General features: G+C 45.9%; 1 protein-coding gene across 6 annotated transcripts in view; it reads left to right on the plus strand.

Moving 5' to 3' along the window:
• Myo5b (myosin VB) overlaps positions 1-15,180 on the plus strand; it is a 298,441-nt gene extending 283,261 nt beyond the window's left edge. For all 6 annotated transcript variants that reach the window (XM_055622523.1, XM_055622526.1, XM_055622525.1 and 3 more), the window contains 7 exons: positions 1,650-1,801; positions 3,293-3,382; positions 6,062-6,212; positions 7,386-7,671; positions 8,583-8,757; positions 10,120-10,200; positions 14,658-15,180. In XM_055622523.1, coding sequence (XP_055478498.1) covers positions 1,650-1,801; positions 3,293-3,382; positions 6,062-6,212; positions 7,386-7,671; positions 8,583-8,757; positions 10,120-10,200; positions 14,658-14,810 — 1,088 coding nt within the window. In that variant the 3' untranslated portion in view covers positions 14,811-15,180. The remainder of the gene's footprint in view (positions 1-1,649; positions 1,802-3,292; positions 3,383-6,061; positions 6,213-7,385; positions 7,672-8,582; positions 8,758-10,119; positions 10,201-14,657) is intronic.
• The last annotated feature ends 6,935 nt before the right edge of the window (positions 15,181-22,115 follow it).

Consider the following 22,115-nt stretch of genomic DNA (forward strand, 5'->3'; position numbering starts at 1 on the left):
GCTCCTTAGCTCCACAGGACACTAGGCTCCATCTGACAGTTTCCCAGGGGTCTTAGGAGGGAGGGGCAAGGAGCTTGAGTATCAGCATGAAGTTCATAGTCACAGTACAAGGCGGGGGGGAGAGAGGGAGATGGGGGTGTGTAGAAGAGAGCAGCTGGAGAAAGTGACATGTTGAGTGGAGGCAGGGAAGCAGTGAGCTGCTGGACCAGTTCAACTGCGAGACATCACGGCAAGCACTGCCAGGAAATCCACCCACGCTGCAGCTCCGCTGTTCAAGTGTGCCTCGTGGCCGTAAAACACCGTGACCGTATGATCACACCCCATTGTGAAGAGAAGTCAAGGCAGGGACTCAAGGCAAAAACCTGGAGACAGACACTGAAGTGGAGACCATGAGGAGTGCTGCTTTTTACTGGTTTCTCCCCCCACCCCACCTCCCGCCACGGCTCCCTCCCATGGCTCCCGCAGCCTGCTTTCTTATGCCATCTAGAAACACCCCCAGTGTGACAGGCCCTCCCACAGCTTTCACTGCTCAAGACAAATCTTCCTGGGCTACTCTACAGGAGGCATTTTCTCTGTTGAAGTTCTCTGCCCAGATGACCCTAGCTTTTGTGTCAAGTTGGCCAAAAAACAAAAAACTAAGCATCGTATGCACGGACCAGAGGTGGTTTCAGCATTCCCAGCCCTCGGCCAACTGGCAATTATCATGAACACATGATTTGCTATAAGATACAATATTGCTAAGTTCTCCTGCTACCAATCTTCACCTATCAAAGAATCCACTGTCCTCAGCCAGAACCCTAGGTGCCCAAGAGATGGAGGAGTTCTCGCCCCATTGCATGAGCCAGGTTCTATTTACAGCGTGCCTGTAGCTGTAAGCTTTTTCCTGGGGACCACAGCATAAGTTTGTACCAGGTGGCCCTGTTGTCCACATGGCAGATAAATCGTTGGAGGCCTGTCCATTTCACTGCTGCAATATAAGCACCTAGGAATGGTGTGTGTGTTGCTGTGTGGCGGGGTTGTTTTTAGACGGGGTTTCTCTATGCAGCCCTGACTGACATTTATGTAGCCCAGGCTGACCTTAAAGGCACAGAGATCTGCCTGCCTCTGTCTTCAGAGTGCTAGGATTACACGTGGCCATGCCATACTTTCGCTTTTCGACCAGTGTCTCCATCTGCTGGTGCATGGGTGGATGAGTGTGTACAAACTCAGGAAAGAGCCTGTTTGGCTTACAAGTCCAGAGGGATAGAGTCCATAAAGGCAAGGGAGGCATGGCAGCAGGCACCTGAACACGAAATTGGCTGATCCCATTTCAACTGCCCTAGGAAGCAGAGAGCAGAGAGCAAGCAGGAAGTAGTGCAGTGTAAGGCTATAACCCTCAAGGCCCACCCCCAGTGATGCATTTCCTCCAGCCTCCTAAAGGTTCCATGCCCTCCCCAGACAGCATCACCAACTGAGGACCAAGGGTTCAGATACAGGAGCCCTTGGGGTCTCAAGTCACCGGGGTCTATCAGTCCGCCTTCACGCCCTGTGAGAGATGGAGGCCTGTGAGAGCAGCAGGGAAATGATGCAAGTTTTCTCTTTGAGGCCAGCCTTCTGACACTCACAGTGTCAGAAGACGGAAGACCTAACTCACATGTTCTTGCTGTTAGACCTGAAGCCTCAGACGCTGTCCGGTACCGTGCCCTGCCTGCCTGCATACATACTCTACATGTGCATCAGGCACGCGGATTACACCAACGATGACCTCAAGGTGCACTCGCTGCTGAGCTCCACCATCAACGGCATTAAGAAGGTCCTCAAGGTGAGTAAGGAGCCCGTGCAGACAGTGCAGCCCCCAGCGGCCTAGCAAATCCAGCACCTCCATGGCCTCCCTGTGTCTGTGTTCTGCCAGTGTACCAATGACACCATCTGGGATGCCCAGCAGTTCTCAGGGCAGCCCAGGGTGTGCACATGTCAGGAAGTACAGAACTCCCGTGTGGGCCTCCAGCAACCTCCCTGCTGAGCCTGCGTTTATGGGGAAGCCTGGCTGCGCGCCAGCATAGATGCCAGGGAGGTGGGCTGCCTCTGAGCCAAATTCAGGAACCCACACTCCCTCTCACCATTCCAAGGGGCTGGGACATGCTATCCTGGTTGGTAGCACAGCAGAGCTGCTTCCGTTCATCAGTAGCAGAACAGGGCAGCTCTTGGGGACAGACATAAAATAGCCCAAGAATGCCACCTTAAGGCAAAAGACTCTTAAGGAATGTTAGTAGCAGCTGCTTGCTACATAGGCTGTTTGGGTGTGAGGCATTTTCACAAAGGAGCTAGAGTCAAGTGGTAAGAGGGGCATTTTAGAGGGAGATTAGACCTCAGTGACAGTCCTCAGATTCTCACTGGCACTGCTGCTTCCAGGAGGCAAGCCATCCTCAAGAGCCCTGGTCTGCTCCAAGGAGCCCTTGAGCCTTGATTTGAGAACACGCTAGCCTTCGGCTGCTGGCTGCATGCCCTTGACAGCTGCCCTGTCTGCCTTCCTTGTGACAGGCTCCATACATAGTCTTATCCACTAATTGCCCTGAAGTACATGCTGATCAGCCTCAAATTTGTGTCTCTGGCCTTGACCCCTTATACAAGTTTCAGCTGGAGACCAAGGCAGCCGGGACTGCAAATGTTACTTCCTTAGGGAGGCCTCCATAGCTCTGAGCTAGACTGGCATGCTCTAGCCCATAGCCTGTGTGGTCAGCCTCGTTTTATTGTCATGGCTTATACTCATTGCTATTTAAAGAATTTTACAGAATGGGCTCTGAGAAGTCAATGGCTGCAGTGCAGAAACTGGGTGGACCAAGCTGTATATGGGCTGCTAAGCAGCGTTGGTTGTTTAGTTTATTGCCACTAAGCATCTGACTTCTAGATCAATGGGACAGTGTGCTTCACTGCTGTGCTCTCCAGCAGGCCCTGGTGGACAGCTGGTAGCTCAGGGTCAGGTTTGGACTAGACTGGGGCCTGGGGCTGCTGGGCCTAAGCTTCATTTGTGCCACTCAGCTTCACATTCTGCAGCCGTGGGAGACAGCCTGTGCTTCCCACGTGTTCAGGTGCATCTGTCTCTCATTGGGACACCGGGGGATGGCTCTGTCTGTCCCCTCTCAGGGAGTGGAGGATCAGCAAACCTCTCAGCAAAGGGTATCTTTTCTGTGACTGGACTGGCTAACCCAGAAAATACAGAAAGAGAGAGGCACCAAGGATATACGTCAGCCAATGGGAGACACTTACTCAGAGCCATGGTGTGCCTTTTTTTTTTTTTTTTTTTTTCCCACAGAAGCACAATGATGACTTTGAGATGACATCATTCTGGTTATCCAACACCTGCCGCTTCCTTCACTGTTTGAAGCAGTACAGTGGGGATGAGGTGAGTGGTGAGCAAAGTCCTCTAAAATGGGCCCCACTTTATCCTCTTACGGTTTGGGGTGCTTTGGATCCATGCCTTAGATGATGGGTGGAAGGTCTCTGAGGCACCTGCTAGGACCTTAGATCATGGGAATGCCTTAGCAGGACTGGGCCCAGGACACAGGAGACTGAAATTGTGGAATGAGCTGATTGCAAGACGAAGTTATATATAAATGCAGGTTTATGGAAAGCAGTTCTTGGTCGCATGAGAGAGAGAGGGAGAGAGATGGAGGTTGCATACAGAGAGAGGAGAGAGAGAAGGAGAAGAGGAGGAGAGATACAGAAAGAAGAGAGAGAACACAGAGAGGGAGGGAACCAAAATGTCTGAATTATATATTGAAGGGCCTCCCCCTGGGCAAGGAAATTCAGGGTAGAAGGCAGGCTATGCCAGCCACACCCTGTAGCAGGTACGGACTGATGGATGCCTGAAAACAGAGACTTTGGGCTTTGGTGGGCTCAAGAACCCGTGAAAAATCACCCCTTGATCAAGAGAGTAGAACAGGCATGGAAATGAGTTTGCTTAACCACACAGTGCCAGAAAGCCCCTTGATTTCTCTAGGGGATCCTTGTGACCCTGTATTTCTAAAGCTGTCCCAGAGGAGCCATGTCAGTGAAGACTGAGAAGAAGGTCAAGTGTCTGGTGTATCGGGCTTTCTCTTAGGCTCCGTCCACTTCAGAATAAAGATACTACAAGAAGAGTGGTGCCCTTACACAGAACCCATAGTACAAACTGATAATGAGGCCCAGCTTCACAGTTCCAGCCTGATTTGATTCACTGACCTGAGGCCCAGTCGATACTACCATTTCATGGCCCACTCTGGACCTCTTGAGTCCAGCTTTATCTAGAACTCACTGCTCCTACCATTGGTGGGATTACCCTCTCCCATGTGGTGCCTGCAGCTCCATGAGGTAACTCCACTTTGCGGTTTCCCAGTGAGACTCGCACTGGATCCAGACCTTCTGCCTCCCACATCCCCACAAAGTCTCAACTCCCGCTCTCCCGGCCTTTCACATATCTCTCTCGCCCCACCCAGAGTCAATGAGGAGCAAAAATTAAAACAGTACAACGATATTTTAGAGTTTTACTCTGTCTGTTGTATCATAACAAATAGGAACGATCTTCTCCCTAGGGTAAAATGAACACAGCTCTGCTCCTGTCACTCCTGTCGGAGTGTGGTTTGACCCCACCTCCCTTTAAGAATCAGAATTTGCTGCCTTCTGCTCCTTCCCCACGATCTCATACACGAGCTCTTTATGCGTAGGAGCACTTGCTGCTATTTCATCAAGGTCCATAACTTTACACATGTCTTAGTTCCGCGTGTGATAAAATGCCCTGACAAAAACAACTTAATCGAGAAAGAGATTATTTGGCTCATAATTCCAGGTTAGTGCCCATCTGTTGTAAGAAATCAAGGCAGCAGAAACTTGAAGCAGCTAGTAACAGCGCTCCACAACAGAGAAACAGAGAACAAGGGAGAAACAAAGGCCAGCACGGGCTCCCTCTCTCCTTTTCATTCAGTCCAGCGCCCAGCCATTGAAATGGTGCTACCCTTCTCACCTCAGCTGTCCAGAAAACCCCTACAGGCATGCTCCAGGGGCCTGCCTCAGTTGATTTGAGACTTCTGTCAGGCTGAGGATTACAGTAAGCAGTGTCACCTGTATTCTAACAGTGTCATGAAAGGGCAAGACCAGGGGCTGCATGACCTGGGCTGTTCCTTGTGCTTCTGCTCTTGGGGACAAGATTTGAACCACAGTGTAACTAGCTCTGTGTAGTCTACACAGCAAGAAAGCATGAAGGAGCCCATCACAGTCACAGCCCCTCTGGCTTCCGCCCATTTTCTTATTAAAAATTGCTTTGTAATTTGAGAAAAGGACAACAGACTGAGGGAATGGCTGCTTCCTTGACAGCACTGATCTTTCTGGCTGCTGTTAATTCCTCGTGGCCTGAATAAAAAGGTCACTGGAGCTAGGTTCAGTGACACATGCCTTTAATCCTGGCAGTTGGGAGGCTATGGTAAGACTATCCCAAGTTTGAGGCCAGCTTAAATGATATAGCAAGACCACCTCAAAACAAAAAAGATAAAAGGAGAAAGACCTTGGTCACGGGGTCCTTTCAATGCTAGTGCTTACTCCGGTACATCATCCTAGTACAGTGAGCAAAGGGGACAGTGCTGTCACTGCCATTTCCACCCATCTGTTAATTCTGGTAAATGACAAGAGTCTATAGCTGTTTCCTACGAACAGAACCTGGCCTATGCTATTCCTGTAGGGCCTCGTGTAGCCTAAAATTTTAGGGAAATCTGAATGCAGATGATATCGAATAAGCATTCAGAAAGAGTGACTCCTTCCCTTACTAATTTTTTTCTGGCTTTGGGTACTCAATATATAAAACTTATTGTATGTTGAAGATCTAAATGGTTTAGGCCTTTGTGTTTACACAATTTGACTTGTCTGTCATGAGATTTCCACTAGCTTTAAGGCCATCCGTCCCAAAGGCCTCATGTCTTCTAGAGCATTACACACGCAGGAGAGGACTGAGGGGAGCCTTGCAAATAGGAAGTTGTTGAAGTGGTCCAAGGCCAGAGTGTATGTGGAGCTCCAGAGACCCCAGGGCTCATCGCTGCATGCTTTTCCTCCTCAGGGTTTCATGACGCAGAACACTGCGAAGCAGAACGAGCACTGTCTCAAGAACTTTGACCTCACTGAATACCGCCAGGTGCTGAGCGACCTTTCCATTCAGATCTATCAGCAGCTCATCAAAATTGCAGAGGGCTTGTTACAACCTATGATAGGTGAGCTGGTGTTGCACACATCTTGGGGTTTGGAGGAGGAGGGTTGTGGCAAGCTTGCCTTGCCTTGTGGGAACCAGGGGCTACCATCTGTGGCCGCCACAATCCCAACACCATCCTGGGGCAGGCATGAGGTAGTACACATTGTGCTTGAGACCTGGGAAATTTTTAACAGCATTCTATAAAAATACCATGCCAGCATATCGAGGTGTCTTTCCTTAATCTCTTTCCTATAGTATTTTCCCACACACACAAAAAAATAATTTCCACAAGTTATATATAATGTTGTGAAGACAAACACAATGCAGACAATCTGTTCTTGCCAGTGGTGTGCTTGATTCATTGAAGAGTCGTGTTGCACTTGTGAGTCAAGCCTGCAGGAAGCCCACGGCAATCGTATTTACTTACTTTGCACAGAGCAATGAGTGCACTTGAGTGCTGAACATGAAGTCAGAACTCTAGGCCCTCCTGGCGCACAGACAGGTTGAGTGAATTTCCATAATGTTAGCTCTTGGGTTACATTTCTGATCGAATCCTCTCTCCTATCTAGTTTTATCTTAAGGCCTTTCCCACATAGAAAAGGAACTGATATATTGAGCTGGAGATGTTTCAGAACTTCAGGAATAATATGGTTGATTGCACCAGTCCTTGAATAAGAGCTAGGTTCAAACCCTGGTCCTGCCACTTCCTAGCAGCATTCCTCTAGCCAAATTTTTACCCTCTTTATGCTTCAGTTTGCTCATTGGTACAGTGGGTAGTGCCTCATAGGGCTGCTGGCTGAATGGAACTGGTTCTGTCCATAAAGCACCACCTGGTACACAGTTAAATCCATTTAATGAGGATGTTGAAGAAATGCCTAACAGTAGTCAAACAGCCAGTGCCTAGGTCAAAACCCCACCAGGACTGGCTCAGTTCTTAAACTTTGGACTCTTGACAGAGGTAGGACAGAATCCAGCTAGTACATACCCATTATTTTTGTCCAGTGCCCAATGAATTTAGGTAACAATTGTTTTATGCACAGTGGAGATCCCACACGATTCGAAAATCCTTTGCCAAATGTATTAAGTCCCTGCATACGTTGATACCGTGGATATCTGAATGACTTATTGGGCTGAGGGGTGCTGCTGCAGAGTTCTAAGGGAAACACACAAGCTTCTACCCACGCCTTCCTTTCAGTGTCTGCCATGTTGGAAAATGAGAGTATCCAGGGGCTGTCTGGCGTGAGGCCAACTGGCTACCGGAAGCGCTCCTCCAGCATGGTGGACGGAGAGAACTCATACTGCCTGGAGGCCATCATCCGCCAGATGAACTCTTTCCATACTGTCATGTGCGACCAGGGCTTGGACCCCGAGATTATCCTGCAGGTGTTCAAACAGCTCTTCTACATGATCAACGCTGTGACTCTCAACAACCTGCTCCTGAGGAAAGATGCCTGCTCTTGGAGCACAGGCATGCAGCTCAGGTGAGCGAGGCACTCTCGCCTGCACACGGAGACCAAGGGCCTAACACAGGCTGGGCTCAGAGCAGACAGCTGTCTCCAAGGCCAAACCCACTGAGGGCCCTTGTCCTGGTTGGTATGTGACCCACATCCATCAGCTTTTTATTGATTGATTGTGACCACACAAAGAAACTAGCACAAAGATATTCAAACCAGCCTGGACATGCTCAAATACTTTTTAGTGTAAAGACTAATGCAATGTGGCCAGGTCAGCAAGAAAGATGGATGAATTAGGAGTTATCAGGGCTGTCACAGAAGTATAATCAACGTTTGCAAGTGTTAAATATGAATTTTAATTCAGCATATTTAACGCTCTCCTCCCTGTTAATCTATGTAGACGCAGTCGGTGTTCGAGCTTTGCCTAATTTTAAGCATTCATTCTCACAGCACATGGTTACTGAATGCTGGGCACTTTGCAGAGGTTTTTTTTTTAACATTTGTGTGTGTGTAGGAGTGGTGCCTATGTGTGTGAGAGCATGTTAGAGGCTAGACGACAGCTCAGATAGCCACGATTTTAGGAAACAAGGTCTCGCTGGCCTAGACCTTACCATAGTCGCCTCGGCCGGCTGTCTCCACCTTCCGGCCCTGGGGTTACATGGGGCGCCACCTCACCCATGTTTGTTTTTGTGGTTTGGGGAGTGTGTTTAAATATGGGTCTCGGGAGCAAACTCAGGTCTTCTTTCTTACCTTCAAGGCAAACATTTTAGAAACTGAGCTGTCTCCCTACCCCCATTTTGCAAGCTTTTAACCACCCCAAATAATTTAAGCGAGGTCAAGGATTGCACTAGTTACACCTCACCTGAAAAATATAGCAGCCAACCCCTTCCCCCCATGAACGAAGGCTTAATGCGGCTTCCTTTTTGATTGTGGCTAAGGTACAACATAAGTCAGCTTGAAGAGTGGCTTCGGGGAAAAAACCTTCACCAGAGCGGAGCAGTTCAGACCATGGAACCTTTGATCCAGGCAGCCCAGCTTCTCCAGCTGAAGAAGAAGAGCCATGAGGATGCCGAGGCCATCTGCTCTCTGTGCACCTCCCTCAGCACCCAGCAGGTACAGCCATTCAAGACCATGCTGGCCCTCCAGTCTGCTCTTGCCAGGGGTTTCCTCGTTGACACAATTCAGATTTGCCACTGATAAAATGGTCTCAGTGAGCCAGAAATCACTTTGGTCTATAAAGCCCTATGCCATTTCCCTGTAACTTTCTGATCTTGTGTGCAAGCTTACAAGATAAGGTGGTAAAACCACAAACCTTGATAACAACTTTGAAAATTGACATGTGCATGCTCACATGTGCTATGATATGGGTGTTTGCAGGACAGAGGTGGACTGGGAGGAGTCGGTTCTCTCTTTTGCCATGTGGGCTCTGGTACTCAGATAATCAGGCTTGGTGGCGAGAGCCCTCACCCACTTCGCCATCTTGCCGGCCTCATGTCACAACTGTTTAAAAACAATTCCAGATAATTTCTTTCCTAGAGATTTCTTTTTCTGAATCTGTCAACATGAAGCTGTTTGCTTTCTTTATGTATTTAATCTGTAATGTTCATACGGTCATATTTTCAGACTCCATTTATATCTCTTTAAATGAAGCCTTAGCAATCTGAGGTATTTAAATATTATTTCAAATTCCTCTCCCCCAGAATCGTATTTATGTTACAATTTGGTTGTAGACTGGTCTATAAAGAGGTAAGTGCCAGATCTTGCCTTCAATCATGGCTTCTTAGAAATGGGCCACGGCCACCAGAGATTGAAATCAAACTCTAACCAAACACATACTCCTCCCACCCAATACCTCTGCAGCCAATCCAAACTCAGCAAGCCGAAGGGCACATGCCTCTCTCCCTCCTCCACTGTCTTCGGAAGTGAACCTTCAAACTCCTAAGAACTGCACATTCTCCCAGTTTCCAAACTACCCAGCCCCAGGAAATGTTTACTTCCATGAGTTTAGTTACCACCTGCAGCTGGCCATGCATGCGGCAGGGGCGTTCCCTCCTAAGCAGCTGATAGGCTGATGAAGACCGTGTCTGGTTAAGAAGGAAATCTCACGTGTAAATGAATTTTCTTAAGGAAGCGATGCAAGGGTGGTTAAGCGCAGTTAGCTCTCTCATCTAAGACCCCTGGCCCTCTCCTGAAGAACCTGACGTTGCCTCAGAAGAGAGTCTGGGGGATCCAGGCAGCAGTTTTCTGCACTCACCTACACGCCACCAAGTGTAGGTGAATAGTGGGTATCGGGACCATGAGGGCTCAAGCCTCGCAGGGGCAGCCATGGGTGGAAACTCATAAATGGCAGCCTGACCACACGGCCTGTGGGGTCTGACCAGAGGGTTAGAAGAGATACCGCTGTCATAGAGTTAAAATTCAAAGTTGTCTTCAGTTTGTCTAGTTCTGTACTAAACTTCATTTTCGTTCCAACAGATTGTCAAAATTTTAAACCTTTACACTCCCTTGAATGAGTTTGAAGAACGGGTGACAGTGTCCTTTATACGGACAATCCAGGTGAGTCTTCAAGTATTAATTTTATGAAGTCCTAGGCAAAAGCCAAAAAGATGCATTGAAGATGCAGGTTTTTAACCCTTTACTAATGCTGGTTACACTGTGCTAGAAAACCTGGCATTCACGGGCCTCCTGCTTAAACGTATGGGAACCTTTTCATCCACGAGTAGCACTAACCACACACAGGCAGACAGAGAGACTGATCTTTTGGTCTCCACTTTTAGATTCAAGAGCTTCATTTCCCAGGAACACCTTGCCCAATCAAGGCACCAGGTGGAATTAGCAAAAGAGCTTGATATCAACTCCACGCATGTGGAACTAAGTAACGTTCTCTTAGAGTGCTGTCAGAAGAAACCTATCAAGCAGACATGTATTTAGATCCACATGTATTTGGATCACATCGTGTGATGTGAATTTTTAACTAAACACGAGCTTCCTCAAGCTGAGCCCAGGGAGGTCTGGGTCCAGTGGAGGGCCTTCTTGTGGGACAGTGACTGACAGGAGCTCATCACAGACTGTGACTCCGCAAAGCAGGACTCATTTCTCCCACAGTTACATGTGGGGAATACAGACACATTGTATTGGCCAGCATGAACAAGGATAGGAAATGGAGGAACGTGACCAGAAGAGGAGACTAGAGAAATACAGATTTATCAGAGCTATTAAAGAGCCCCAAGAAAACAAGAGATTTGGTGTAGAATGCTGTTCTCCTTGCAAGGCTGGGGGTTTTATTCCGAGACTTAAAAGAAGTCTAGAGATTGAGACAGAGTACCTTGGCTCTGAAAAGACCCATGGAAAAGGATAAATGAACTTCAGCCTGGTATTTGAGTGGATATGAAGCCAGAGGTCAAGGAACAGATGCCAAATCACAGTAAAGGTGGCTGTTGTTTCAAGGGCAATGGGGAATGCCAGGGCCTGCTAAACATGCAGCCCTCAGAGCAGACCAACTCACCCACACCATGGATTCATCCAAGTGTGTGGGGGAGGCTGAGTGGGAGCATAGGTTGGGATGAGCGTAGAGCCAGCTCCTAAATGCAGAAAAGGAACTGGGAGGCAGAAGAAAGGCCAGGAAATACCGGACTCATGCTGATTTTTCTGGAAAAGCATCTCAAGCAAAAGTATAGATTTAGGGGGTCATTCTTGGATTTGAACCTGAGCCATGTGGGAGGGAGAACCCGAAGTCACCATAAACTGGCAATAGCACTGTGTGCAAAAACAGGGAGTTCAGTCCTAAGGAGACTGGCATGTATGTCAAGCGAACTGTAGACCTGAGGGATGAAGGACATAGAGGAACATCCTGCTGAGTAAGGGTTAGTACTGTCAGGAAGTACGGCCAAAAGCTGGTTTTTGGCAGCTGTAGCTATTTCTTCCCGTGCAGTGCTCTGAGGTACTGTTGAGCAGTCAGCCCCTTGCCCCGCCTCCACTCCACCCCCACCACCCTTGAGCTCATATCCAGCAGCCAAAGCTGCTTATTAGGCCTACCACTGCCTGCGTGCTGGACACGGTACGTGTGATTAAAGAGCTGAATTACTGAAGCATTACATAGTAACGCATAGACGCGTGTGATTTTCACATAGCCATGAAAGCATTTCAATATTAAAGCCTTGTCATCTCCTAGAGAACTGAACAAACTGTGAGCAATTTGAGGTTCCACGGTCCTTGGGAAACCATTGTTTCCCAGCCCTGCACTCAAGCAGCTCACCTTCTATAGCACAGAGAAGGGCTGCTGGTGCTTTCAGGTCCCAGCCTGTTTCAAGGCTTAAGAGAGAGAGCCAGATGCCCTGAGTGCTAGAGAGGTAAAGCCAGCTGCTGTGGGTATTGAGCAAACAATAGTCCTCGTCTTCCCTAAAGTCGGGTAACAATGAAACTCTAGAATGTTATACTGTATTAAGGTATTGTCACTACTTGAAACAATATTGTCCCAAAAAGGAAAAAACAAAACAAAAACAACCTGTTTTTGTACCTCAAGCTGGTATGGCATAACCTGTATTTTCCTGATGAGGATTTATGGATCTTCCCCCAGGCTACACTGCTGTTCAGGGACCTTAGTTAAAAGAACAGCTCCCGCATGCAGTCCATGGTTCAACAGTTAATAGTTAATTCCCAGGTAGGAAGAACAAAGCAGGGCATTCCAAAGTTAATACCAAAGACAAATACAGCATTCGCCAGATGCCAGCGACTGAACTATCGAACAAATTATCGACTCTTGATCCACACAGCCTTTTAAAAGGAGCTCTCTCTCTCTCTCTCTCTCTCTCCCCTCTTTTCCCCCAGGGGGAAATCTGTATGTATATACTTTAGCTTTCTGCCACTGTGGCACAGAACTTAAGATAATGAAGCTTGCAAGAAAAAGGTTCATGTTCGGATATTTTAGTCCATAACTCGGCCTTGGCTCTGCAGCTCCGTGTGTAATGACAGTGTGTCAGGCAGAGGGCACGTGTTTGTACCAGCCTAGAAGCAAGAGACAGCAAGGTCTAGGATCCCTGGATCTCTTCAGGGGCATGCCCCAAGTAGTCTAACTTCCATCCTAAAGAGTCCATTGTGTCTGTTTACGGATGCCACCTTACGGTGCTATGTCATAAAAATGGGAGATTGAAGGGTCCTGCTGTAACCTGCTGTAAGTGGAGAACTAGCCCTCCCTGCAGTTCCGTCAGTTTGGACATGAATTATTCTATAGGTTCTGTTTCTAATTGTGCTTCTACCTGTAATTGTTTACGATGAATTCAAACTTTTATCAAAATGTCTTTGTCTCCAGAAATGACAAAATTTCCTTTGTCCTTGAAGGAAATTTTGCCAGATTTTTTTTCCTTTGTGGTGTGCCATCCTATTGCTTCCTAATGTCCATTGCATCTGATGAAAAATCACCTGTTACCCTCATTTCAGGATACTCTGTGACAAATGCATTTCTCTGTTGCTCTTTTTGAGAGTCCCCATCTTGGAGTTTTGACAGTCTCAGTGTGTGAGTTTATCCTGCTTAAAGTTCAGTGAGCTTGGATGTGCTCATACCTATGGACAATTGGATTTGGAATGGTTTAGTTTTATTTAAATATTTTTCTGTCTCTTTCCTTCATTTCTTTTTGGAACATCTATAGTATGCATATAGATACTTTGCTTCCTGGACCCTCACGCTCTGTTTGTTGTCTGTCTCTTTTCAGTCAGGGTCTTGCATAGTCCAGATTGACCTCAAACTTGCTAAGTAGCTGAGAATGACTTTGAACCCTGATTCTCTTGCCTCCACTTCCTAAGTGCTGGGATTACAGGATGTGTAGCACCACACTTGCACTTAGACTTGATCACTTCAACTCTATTATCTTCTAGCACACTGAGTCTCCTGTCCACCTGCCTAAGCCTGTTGTGGAACTCCTTCGGTGAATTTCATTTCGGTTATTGTTTTTTTCTTAAAACATCTGACTTCAAGCAGAGGGGAAGAGGATTTGTCCTTTTAGACATTCTAATTGATGCCACTGAGACAAAGCTCTGGACCCTGAGACAAGTATCCATGCTGGATCCACCAGATGAACCAAAGGGCACAATCTCAGGTTTTTAGAAGTCAGACCCCTGCTGCTTTCCCTGGCACTACCCAGCTATTCCAGGATTGTGGGCTTCTCTCAGCACAGCTATACCGGAAGCTGAGGAATGGGCATAGAAGCAGGCTCACAAAGACATGCTCACAAAGACCAGCCTCTCTCCCTTCTCATCAAAGAATGAATCTCTAAGCAGGAGTTCTGAAATAGTTAACATCACTCTTTCAAATTCGGTACCTGCTTCAGGGGAGGGGCTGATCCCTAGACTGGCTGCCTACGCACTTTCCACAATATTCCATTCTGAAGATGCCAAAAGTAAGACGCAGGAAGGTCTGGGCATTTGTTCAGGGAGGGGAGTCAGCCTCTATCAGCCTCTAGAACAGCGGAACAGTGGTTCTCAACCTGTGGGTTACAACCCCTTTGGGAATGGTTTCACAGGAATCACCCGAGACCATCGGAAAACAGGGATATTTACATTACATTTCATAACAGTAGCAAGATTACAGTTATGAAGTAGCAGCAAAAATATTTTTATGGTTGGGGTCACCACAACATGAGGAACTGTATAAAGGTCACAGTATTGGGAAGGTTGAGAACCACTGCTTTAGAACCTGCTCCATTAACCATGCCATGACAGTCTTCCATGGAATTTGCACCTAAGACATAGTTTCAGCTTCTCCCTTAGATGGAAGCATTAAAGCGATGCCAAAATGGGGAAAGTGCTTGATCAGCTGACCTCCAACAACCTGAATCAGGGCTTGTCTCCACTCCATCCCTCAGGGACATAGGAAGCCCATGTTCACCTGACCCTGCACTCCTCCCACATCAACTTAGAAATCTTTCCCCGCTGTGTGCCTCCTCACTTCCGTGAAGTCACTGAGACTGCTGCCTCGGGGTTGTACCAAATACTGACATGAGCTTGCTCTCCCTCTACAGGCCCAGCTGCAGGAGAGGAATGATCCCCAGCAGCTCCTGCTAGACTCCAAACACATGTTTCCTGTCCTGTTTCCATTCAATCCATCTTCTCTGACCATGGACTCAATTCATATCCCGGCATGTCTCAACCTGGAGTTTCTCAACCAAGTCTGAGGATGCATGTTTCCAAGCAAGCAAGAGGGAAGCACATGCTGTCAGCCGAGAGAATTCTAGATCTGTTGAAGGTGCCCACTGTAGATCAGACCACAGTTAGAGAGCCTGTGGAGAGAACCAAACTAAACCAAGCAATGCACATTTGTCATTAGTTTTTGTACATGCTGCTCAGAAAACACTTGAAATGTAGAAGATTGTTAAAGCTTTGGTTTCAGGTTAAACAAAGACACGTCCTACTGAATAGCCACTTCGTAGCTCCAGACGCCATATAAAAATGCCAGTTCTACAGAGTGGAAGTGCCTAGCTTTGGTCTTTGTATATAACTGGAGAATGTCCAAACTAAGACAATATTAAAAATACATGATATAAATTGCCTTTGTGGGTCTTTCAACAAATGATACTAATAACCATAAAAATGACATATACTGATAAACCAAAGGTGTGGGTGAGCTTGTGGTGAGATGTTTTAAGAACAAAACTAAGGCCTGTGCCTCCAGAGAATCCTCCCCAAAGCATTCACTGTTGGCCGGTGAGTAAGGGACACTGGTATGATTGACTTCCAGGCCAAACATGCTGAATGTAGTTTCTAAACAAACTGGATGACCTGATAATGCTCGTGCTCCTGCGACAGTCTCAGGTATATGGGAGAATTACACTAAACATACATGCAGTCTCCAGGGCTAGTCAACGCCCGAGACCAGCAAAGCTTCCACCACAACAGAAGTATGAAAAGTCGTAGGCAAGGGTGGCTCACTTTTGCCAGTGAAACTTCAGTTCCTTAATGTCGCTGAACCTTCAGAAAGGGCCTCTGATCCCTGGTCCTGAGATCATAAGGGAAACAAACTCCAGTTCGAGAGCCCAGCTTTCTAAAGAGCCTGAAGAAGAACGCATGATCATTAGGTTGTTATCCAAAGATGTATAGTTTTTTTAAAGCTGCTTTGAGAGACTGCAATACCTCAGGCCAACTCCCCCTTCTCAAGTTATCTGCAACATTTTTTCAAACTTTAAAATCAGTATAAATACTCTGCTATGAAGTAAATGTCTGAAAGAATGTTCAGTAATAATGTAGCAGGGTTATGTGTTTGCTGCTCTTAGAATTTTGCTTTGTTTTGCTTTTGGGGACTTTGCCTGGCTCAAGGACAAAGGTTTGGTTAGCGGCCCTATGTAGTCTTCCTACCCATTTTCATAATTCACATTTATTAGAAGTATGATGTTCCATGACAGTTATAGTTACAGTTACATTGTACTGGAGCCTCATTATTACACTGAGATTTCTCCATACTTTAGAAGACTTCCCCAAATGTCACTCGGTTTAAAACAGCACACACCAAGCCCTGAAATCCTGTGCTATTACGGGTCAATGTCTCCTGTCCTGCTTGCATGCCGGGGCCAGAACAAGAAACGGCACCTGACTTGAAACTAAATCTGACAACAAATGCACCGTTATCTTCATCATCCCTTGTGTCCAGTGATGTTCTTGGGTTGTCTGTCTCCAAGAACGGCCCCTCCCACCAGTCTCAGTTTCAGCCCCCAACATCTGCATGGAACCTTTCAACCCCCAAATGCAAACTACTTGGAAAGCCAGTTAAAAACAACTGGATTGTGGCTACCTCTCTAAAGTTGTATATGAATATAATTTGCCTTTTAGTGCACTTTAGTGTTCAAAATTGAGTCATTTAAAAACTATCATTAACCCTCGAGAACCCTCAAGAAAAATGTCTTCCTAAGCATTTTTAAGAAGCCATTGTTAAGGACAGCAGACCGTCCTTACACATAGTCTGAAACCATCATCCGCCCAACCTTGGAGTACAATTCATGTTACCTCTTGGTCACTAAATAAAAGCTTAGTAATTAGACAAATTAAGGGAGGGGTAACTAAGAAGAAATAGCTTCAGACTCTACCACAAGACAAGAGTACCCACCAGAGCTGTACTCAATACCACAAAAACAGTGGCTGTGGAGTGTCCATCTTCCTTGCTTCACTTCATACTCGGAGGCTAAAAGTGTACCTTGCCCCAACCCAATGCTGGCATTGAACCCAGGTCCTCAGGCATAATAAGAGAACACTACTCTCCCCTTGAGCCCCTCTCAGCCTCTTCTCCCTTTAAAGCTAATTTTAAACACTTCCCAGCTTCATGAAATCAATATGATCTTTTTTTATGGCTGTGAGCCTAGCTTTAACAGCTGAGCCATCTCTCCAGCCTGCAATACGATCTTTCAAATAAAAGAAACACAAGTTTGAACTCTTTACTAAGTATCTCTGCTTCTGGGTAGTTACAGTTCCATCATGTGCCTTTAGCAGTTGCTGAAATAACCGACTTACCCATTTCACCCCCAAAGAAGAGGCAGTGGGGAGAACTTGATGTCCAGCGTGGCGTCCTGTGGGCTTCTGATTCATCTCGTGAAACAAACACCTTAAAGACTAGTTAACAGTCATAAATCTAACATTTGTGTTTTAAGGATTATCACATGGGCGCTGGCCACCTCCCTATAGCAATGGGCGTGCTTCCAAATAAATGAGTTGTTAGTGAATCAGACATTCTCACCAGGCCGCCCCAGCTGCTGCTCCAGGGGTGGTACCTATTGGCAGGTCAGCCCCGATGGCCGGCTCTCCCCCATTTCCGTGGAACACGTCACAGGAGTTGCTTCCCCTGATTTTTCTTCAGGAAAATGTTAAAGACTTTTACAAAAACAAAGCAAAAAAAGAATAGGAGGTTAGAGGGTGTGTGTCCCTAAAATTACCACTGATTGAACCATTGGGCCTCTAATGAATTCATTGAGGATTGTGGCAACAAACTAGAATCCAGTTCTTCCCATAAACTAAATGCTTCTCAGACACTTGACCACTTTGAGTAAGTGGCTGCTAAATGTGGTAGCATTTTAAAGTTAGCTTGCTCCCTGAGTCAAATAACCAAAATTTCCTTTTTTAAGCATTGTTGCCGTAATTACAGAATTAGAGTATTGCAGGATATTTATTTGATCCCATTATGAATCCCAAAATTGTGAACTCTAAAACCCTGTTTCTTGTTTGGTGTGGTTGAACCCTATCACACACCTTTAATCCAAGAGCTTTCTGTACACAGGATTTAATAAAGTTAACCCTAGGTCAAGAGGTGGAGGGACTTTGAGTTGAGGGGTATTTAAGTCAGCATGGAGAAGAGCTTTCAGCTTAAGCTCTGGCTTTGGCTTCAGCTACTCAGCTCCCTGAGTTTTGGGGCTTTGAACTAGCAAAAGCCGTTGGCCTTGGGTTTTTTGGCCTTTTTCCTCCTGAGCTGTCAGTTGATCTAGTGAGCCTTTTAGTTTTTTTTCATCTGCACCTGAGCTGAGAAGGAAGGTCAGCTGCCTTTCGCTGCCTGCCTGAGCTAGCAGGTTTTCACCCCGGGATCTGGCTCCTGAGTCTTTATTGGTAAAATAGAATGGTTGGGATTTTCAATTTTGTTTGTAATAACAACAGAGTGTAGGAAATTAGAAGTTATTGCCAATGACAAACAAGTTTGTTTTTTTCTTACGAACATCATTAGAAACTAAAATTTGTTTTTCTAAAGTAAGATTTGGGGCAGGCAAGATGGTTCAGTAGGTAAAAGTGCTTGCCAACCTGAGTTCAATCCCCAGGGACCACCATGAAAGCTCTTTTGACTTCACGTGTCCGTGGCACATATGTCTGCACTTACACACACTGTAACAAATACATTCTAACAAAGGCACTCAACCAGTGAAGTTAGGCGACTGTCTGAAGTCATATGGTTAAAGAACCAGAATTTGGATATAAAATCTGCAATCAACTGGTATTTAAATAAAGGCCTGCCTCTGAGGAAGGTCACAGAGTATTCAGGGGTAAATCGAACACTACAGAAGAAATACTCTATTTTCATTTTGGACAAGTGTGTAAGCTACAGCTTTGTTATCTAAAAAACAATGCCTGCAATGGTTGCTGTAATTACTCAGCTGTGGATAAACTTTGTGGAAATAAATACCTTTGAATAAAGAGGTGTGCTAAATCTGAACAAAATTTAAAATGACAGTGTGACTAAAAGTCTTGGCTAATATCATTTTTATGTGTGCATGCATATGTATCCTTCTATGTGTATGTACACGTATGTGGGTGTGTGCACTTGTGTGGGCATCCAGAAGACTGTCAAGTTCTTAACTACTCGGCCTGTCTTTAAGGCAGTTTCATCCTTGAGCCTGGGCTCTGTTTTCTCTGTTAGGCTGGTAGTCCACAGGCCCACTGACTCTTCTGGCTTGCGTCTGCCGTGTTACCTGGCTTGCTAGGTGTGAGCTGGAAGCTGAACTCTGGTCCTAATGACTTCTGAGCAAGCACTTTTAACCTGAGCCACCCAGAGCCACCTCTCTAGCCTCCACGTGGTGTGTAAACACCTGCCTACGCCAGTTCACACCCTCGGGGGAGAAGGTTCAGCATCTACCTCTCTCACTCTCTAGCCTATTCCACCAAGGTCTCTCATTGGATCAGAGGCTCACTCTCTGGGCTAGAGAGCAAGCTTTTAATATCTACTCATCTCTGCCCCCCAATGCTGGGGTTATAGCACACACCCTGTGCATCCAGCTTTTTGTATGTGATGTGGATTTGAACTCTGGGTGGTCCTGCTTGCACAGCATCTGCTCTTATCTGGAGCCACCTCTGGCCTCTATTTTTAATGCTTCCTTGAGAACCTATCCTGGGACACAGACTCAGTTACGCATAATTGTTTAAGCTAGGGGCCAGCACACAGCCACAAATACATTGGGGTGAAAGAGGATTTTTTTTCTAGAAGATAGCAAAGTTCATCAACAATTAATTACTCTAGAGCTATAGAATTCAAGGCAGTTTGGGCAGAAGGAAGGCTGGCAGATCGATAAAGAATAGAGCCCAGAGACAGAACAAACACACTGTATGTTTAACTGTGGTGAGGATGGCATTAAGCTGATGGTAAAACTAAGATCTCAGAAGTAAATAATTTCTGCTGATAAAAGAATGTTGTCATCTGCACCCTATAAAGATCAAGATCTCAATGTGAAAAGCCCATTCTAAAATGTGAATATAACAGCAAAAACTCCCTGAGAATATGGGAAGCCTTTCCCTGGTGGGGTAGACATGTGAGGTTGGCATGGAGTCATAAAAATGGATCAAGAGAATAAAATAGACTGGTAACTAAACATCTGGACAGAAACATGGTCCTCCTCCTTACCTCAGAAAAACCATCAAAATTGCCCGGGAGTTAGTAAAAACTCACGGCCCTCCCCAAACTTACAAAGCAGCTCCATGGGTAGTGCTCTCAGACACTCATCATTAGGAACAACTATTGAAATGAATAGTACATACTGGATTCTGAGTTTGGGCTCCCGCTCTGCATTTAAAAAAAAGTAATGTTCACAGTGTTTGTGAAAAGTCTTTGACCCCAGATTCCAACCAAGGGACAGACTCTTTTATGATAACTGAGAGTCGGACACACTCTAAGAAAGTCTTCACCCTGTCCTGAGCTGGACCTTGACATTTTATATGTCAAGCTGTGCTTTACACATGATACTCTTAGCAGCCAGTGGCTGGGGCTGGGTAGGGGATGCAACTCCAAACCTGAGAAGTGGCTAAAGCCCAAGTGGTTGGCCCTACCAGATAGATGCCTGATCTTATAAAATGCCAACACCAACTGTGACGGATGAAATGAGCTGAAATAAGGTGACTTCATTTGTCTAACCACAGACAAATGGAAACCATGGAATGCTAAACATCACAACTATGACAGACTGTAGCTTCTCCACAAAGTGGCTTTAGCCGAGCTCTAAGCTGTTAGAGCTCAGCCCTCACTCACCACACAACATTTTCTTCCATGGAGACTGTATACGAGTGTTCCCACAAAACTGCATTGCCCAATCATGGCAGTCTCAGCGTGACTATACTTAGACTAGGTTCCTGTTTTTGTTTTGAGACAAGGGCTCACTGTGTAACTGGCTGGCCTTGTACTAGTACTTACTGATTGCCCCTCCAGACAGGAACTCCTGCCTCTCTGAACCCTAATCAAACACAAATCCTTTACATCTTCTTACTGAGATAAGTCAATTCCCTGGGGTGTGCCTTCAGTGTATACTTTCCCTCCTAGCACAAGCTTTAACTACACGTGTGTTTGGGGACCTGACTGAAAGACATCTAAACAACGCTGTCTTCTTCCATCAACATCATTGCTTCACAGGGTAAACCTGTACTCAAGGATGTATCAAGATCTGCTCTAAGCTGTACCGCTACATGACATTTTTAAAAAGGCTTGTTAAAAAAACAAAAAAACTTGCAAACAGCTCACAAACAAATCGAGAAAAACGCTTTCAACCCAAACCTAAGACAATACCTCACAGCTGCTGGAACTCATTAAAACAGGTTCAAATCCATTTCTATCACTTCACATCTATAGTTTATCGTTGTCTGACAACTTGAATTTCCTGAAGAGCAGATATTTCCTGTAAGTAAAAAATAAATAAATAAACAAACCCCACACACACAGCCACGCTAATATCTGCCTTGTAAGTTCTTGCCAAAGCAGACTGACTGTACACATGTGCACAGCTCTACCTAGTGCACAGACACTAGTTTTTGACACAGGGACTTGTGTAGTCCATGCTGACATAAATTTACCATCTTCAGCTTCTCAAGCGCTGTGAGTACGCGTGTGTCACACGCTCAGTGTCCTTACACTTGTTACAGAACCTACAGCACCCAGGACTTCACCTGCTCTCCTCAGCTGCCAGCACTGTAACTTCTACCAATGGTGAATATTACAGGAAAAGAAGGAAAACTGTTAAGCATGGAAAAATGACTCAGTGTGGGAAAGGACCGAAGCTGGACAGTTCTGAGACCCTGATAAAATCTTTTTTTTTCCCCCAAGACAGGGTTTCTTGGAAAATCTTGGCTCTCCTTAACTCACTTTGTAGACCAGGCCTGCCTCTGCCTCCCAGAGTGCTGGCATTACAGGAGTTTGTCACAGCTCACAGTAGAATCTTACAGATTTACAATTGACTGGCTAATTTCCAATTTTACATTAACATTACATCTTCCTTCTAAAATTAACTACAGAAAGAGATAACACTGCATTTCTAAAAACATGAAAGGCTAAACCTTTTAAGAGTAGAATAATAACGCTATCTCAGATGTCCCAGTCTAGAGCCCTAAGTTATACTTTGAAAGGCGTAGTGTTACAGGTATACCTGCCTAAATAACTGTTTAACTACTTAAGAGAATACTTTAAGTGATTTTGTAATTTAGTTGAGGAGACTTTTCCTCTTCTTTGTGAGAATGTTAAGTGTCAAAAAAAAAAATAG

The sequence above is a fragment of the Psammomys obesus genome, unplaced genomic scaffold (genome assembly GCF_907164565.1).
Source record: "Psammomys obesus unplaced genomic scaffold, mPsaObe1.curated_primary_1811, whole genome shotgun sequence".
In the NCBI taxonomy this organism is placed as follows: domain Eukaryota; kingdom Metazoa; phylum Chordata; class Mammalia; order Rodentia; family Muridae; genus Psammomys; species Psammomys obesus.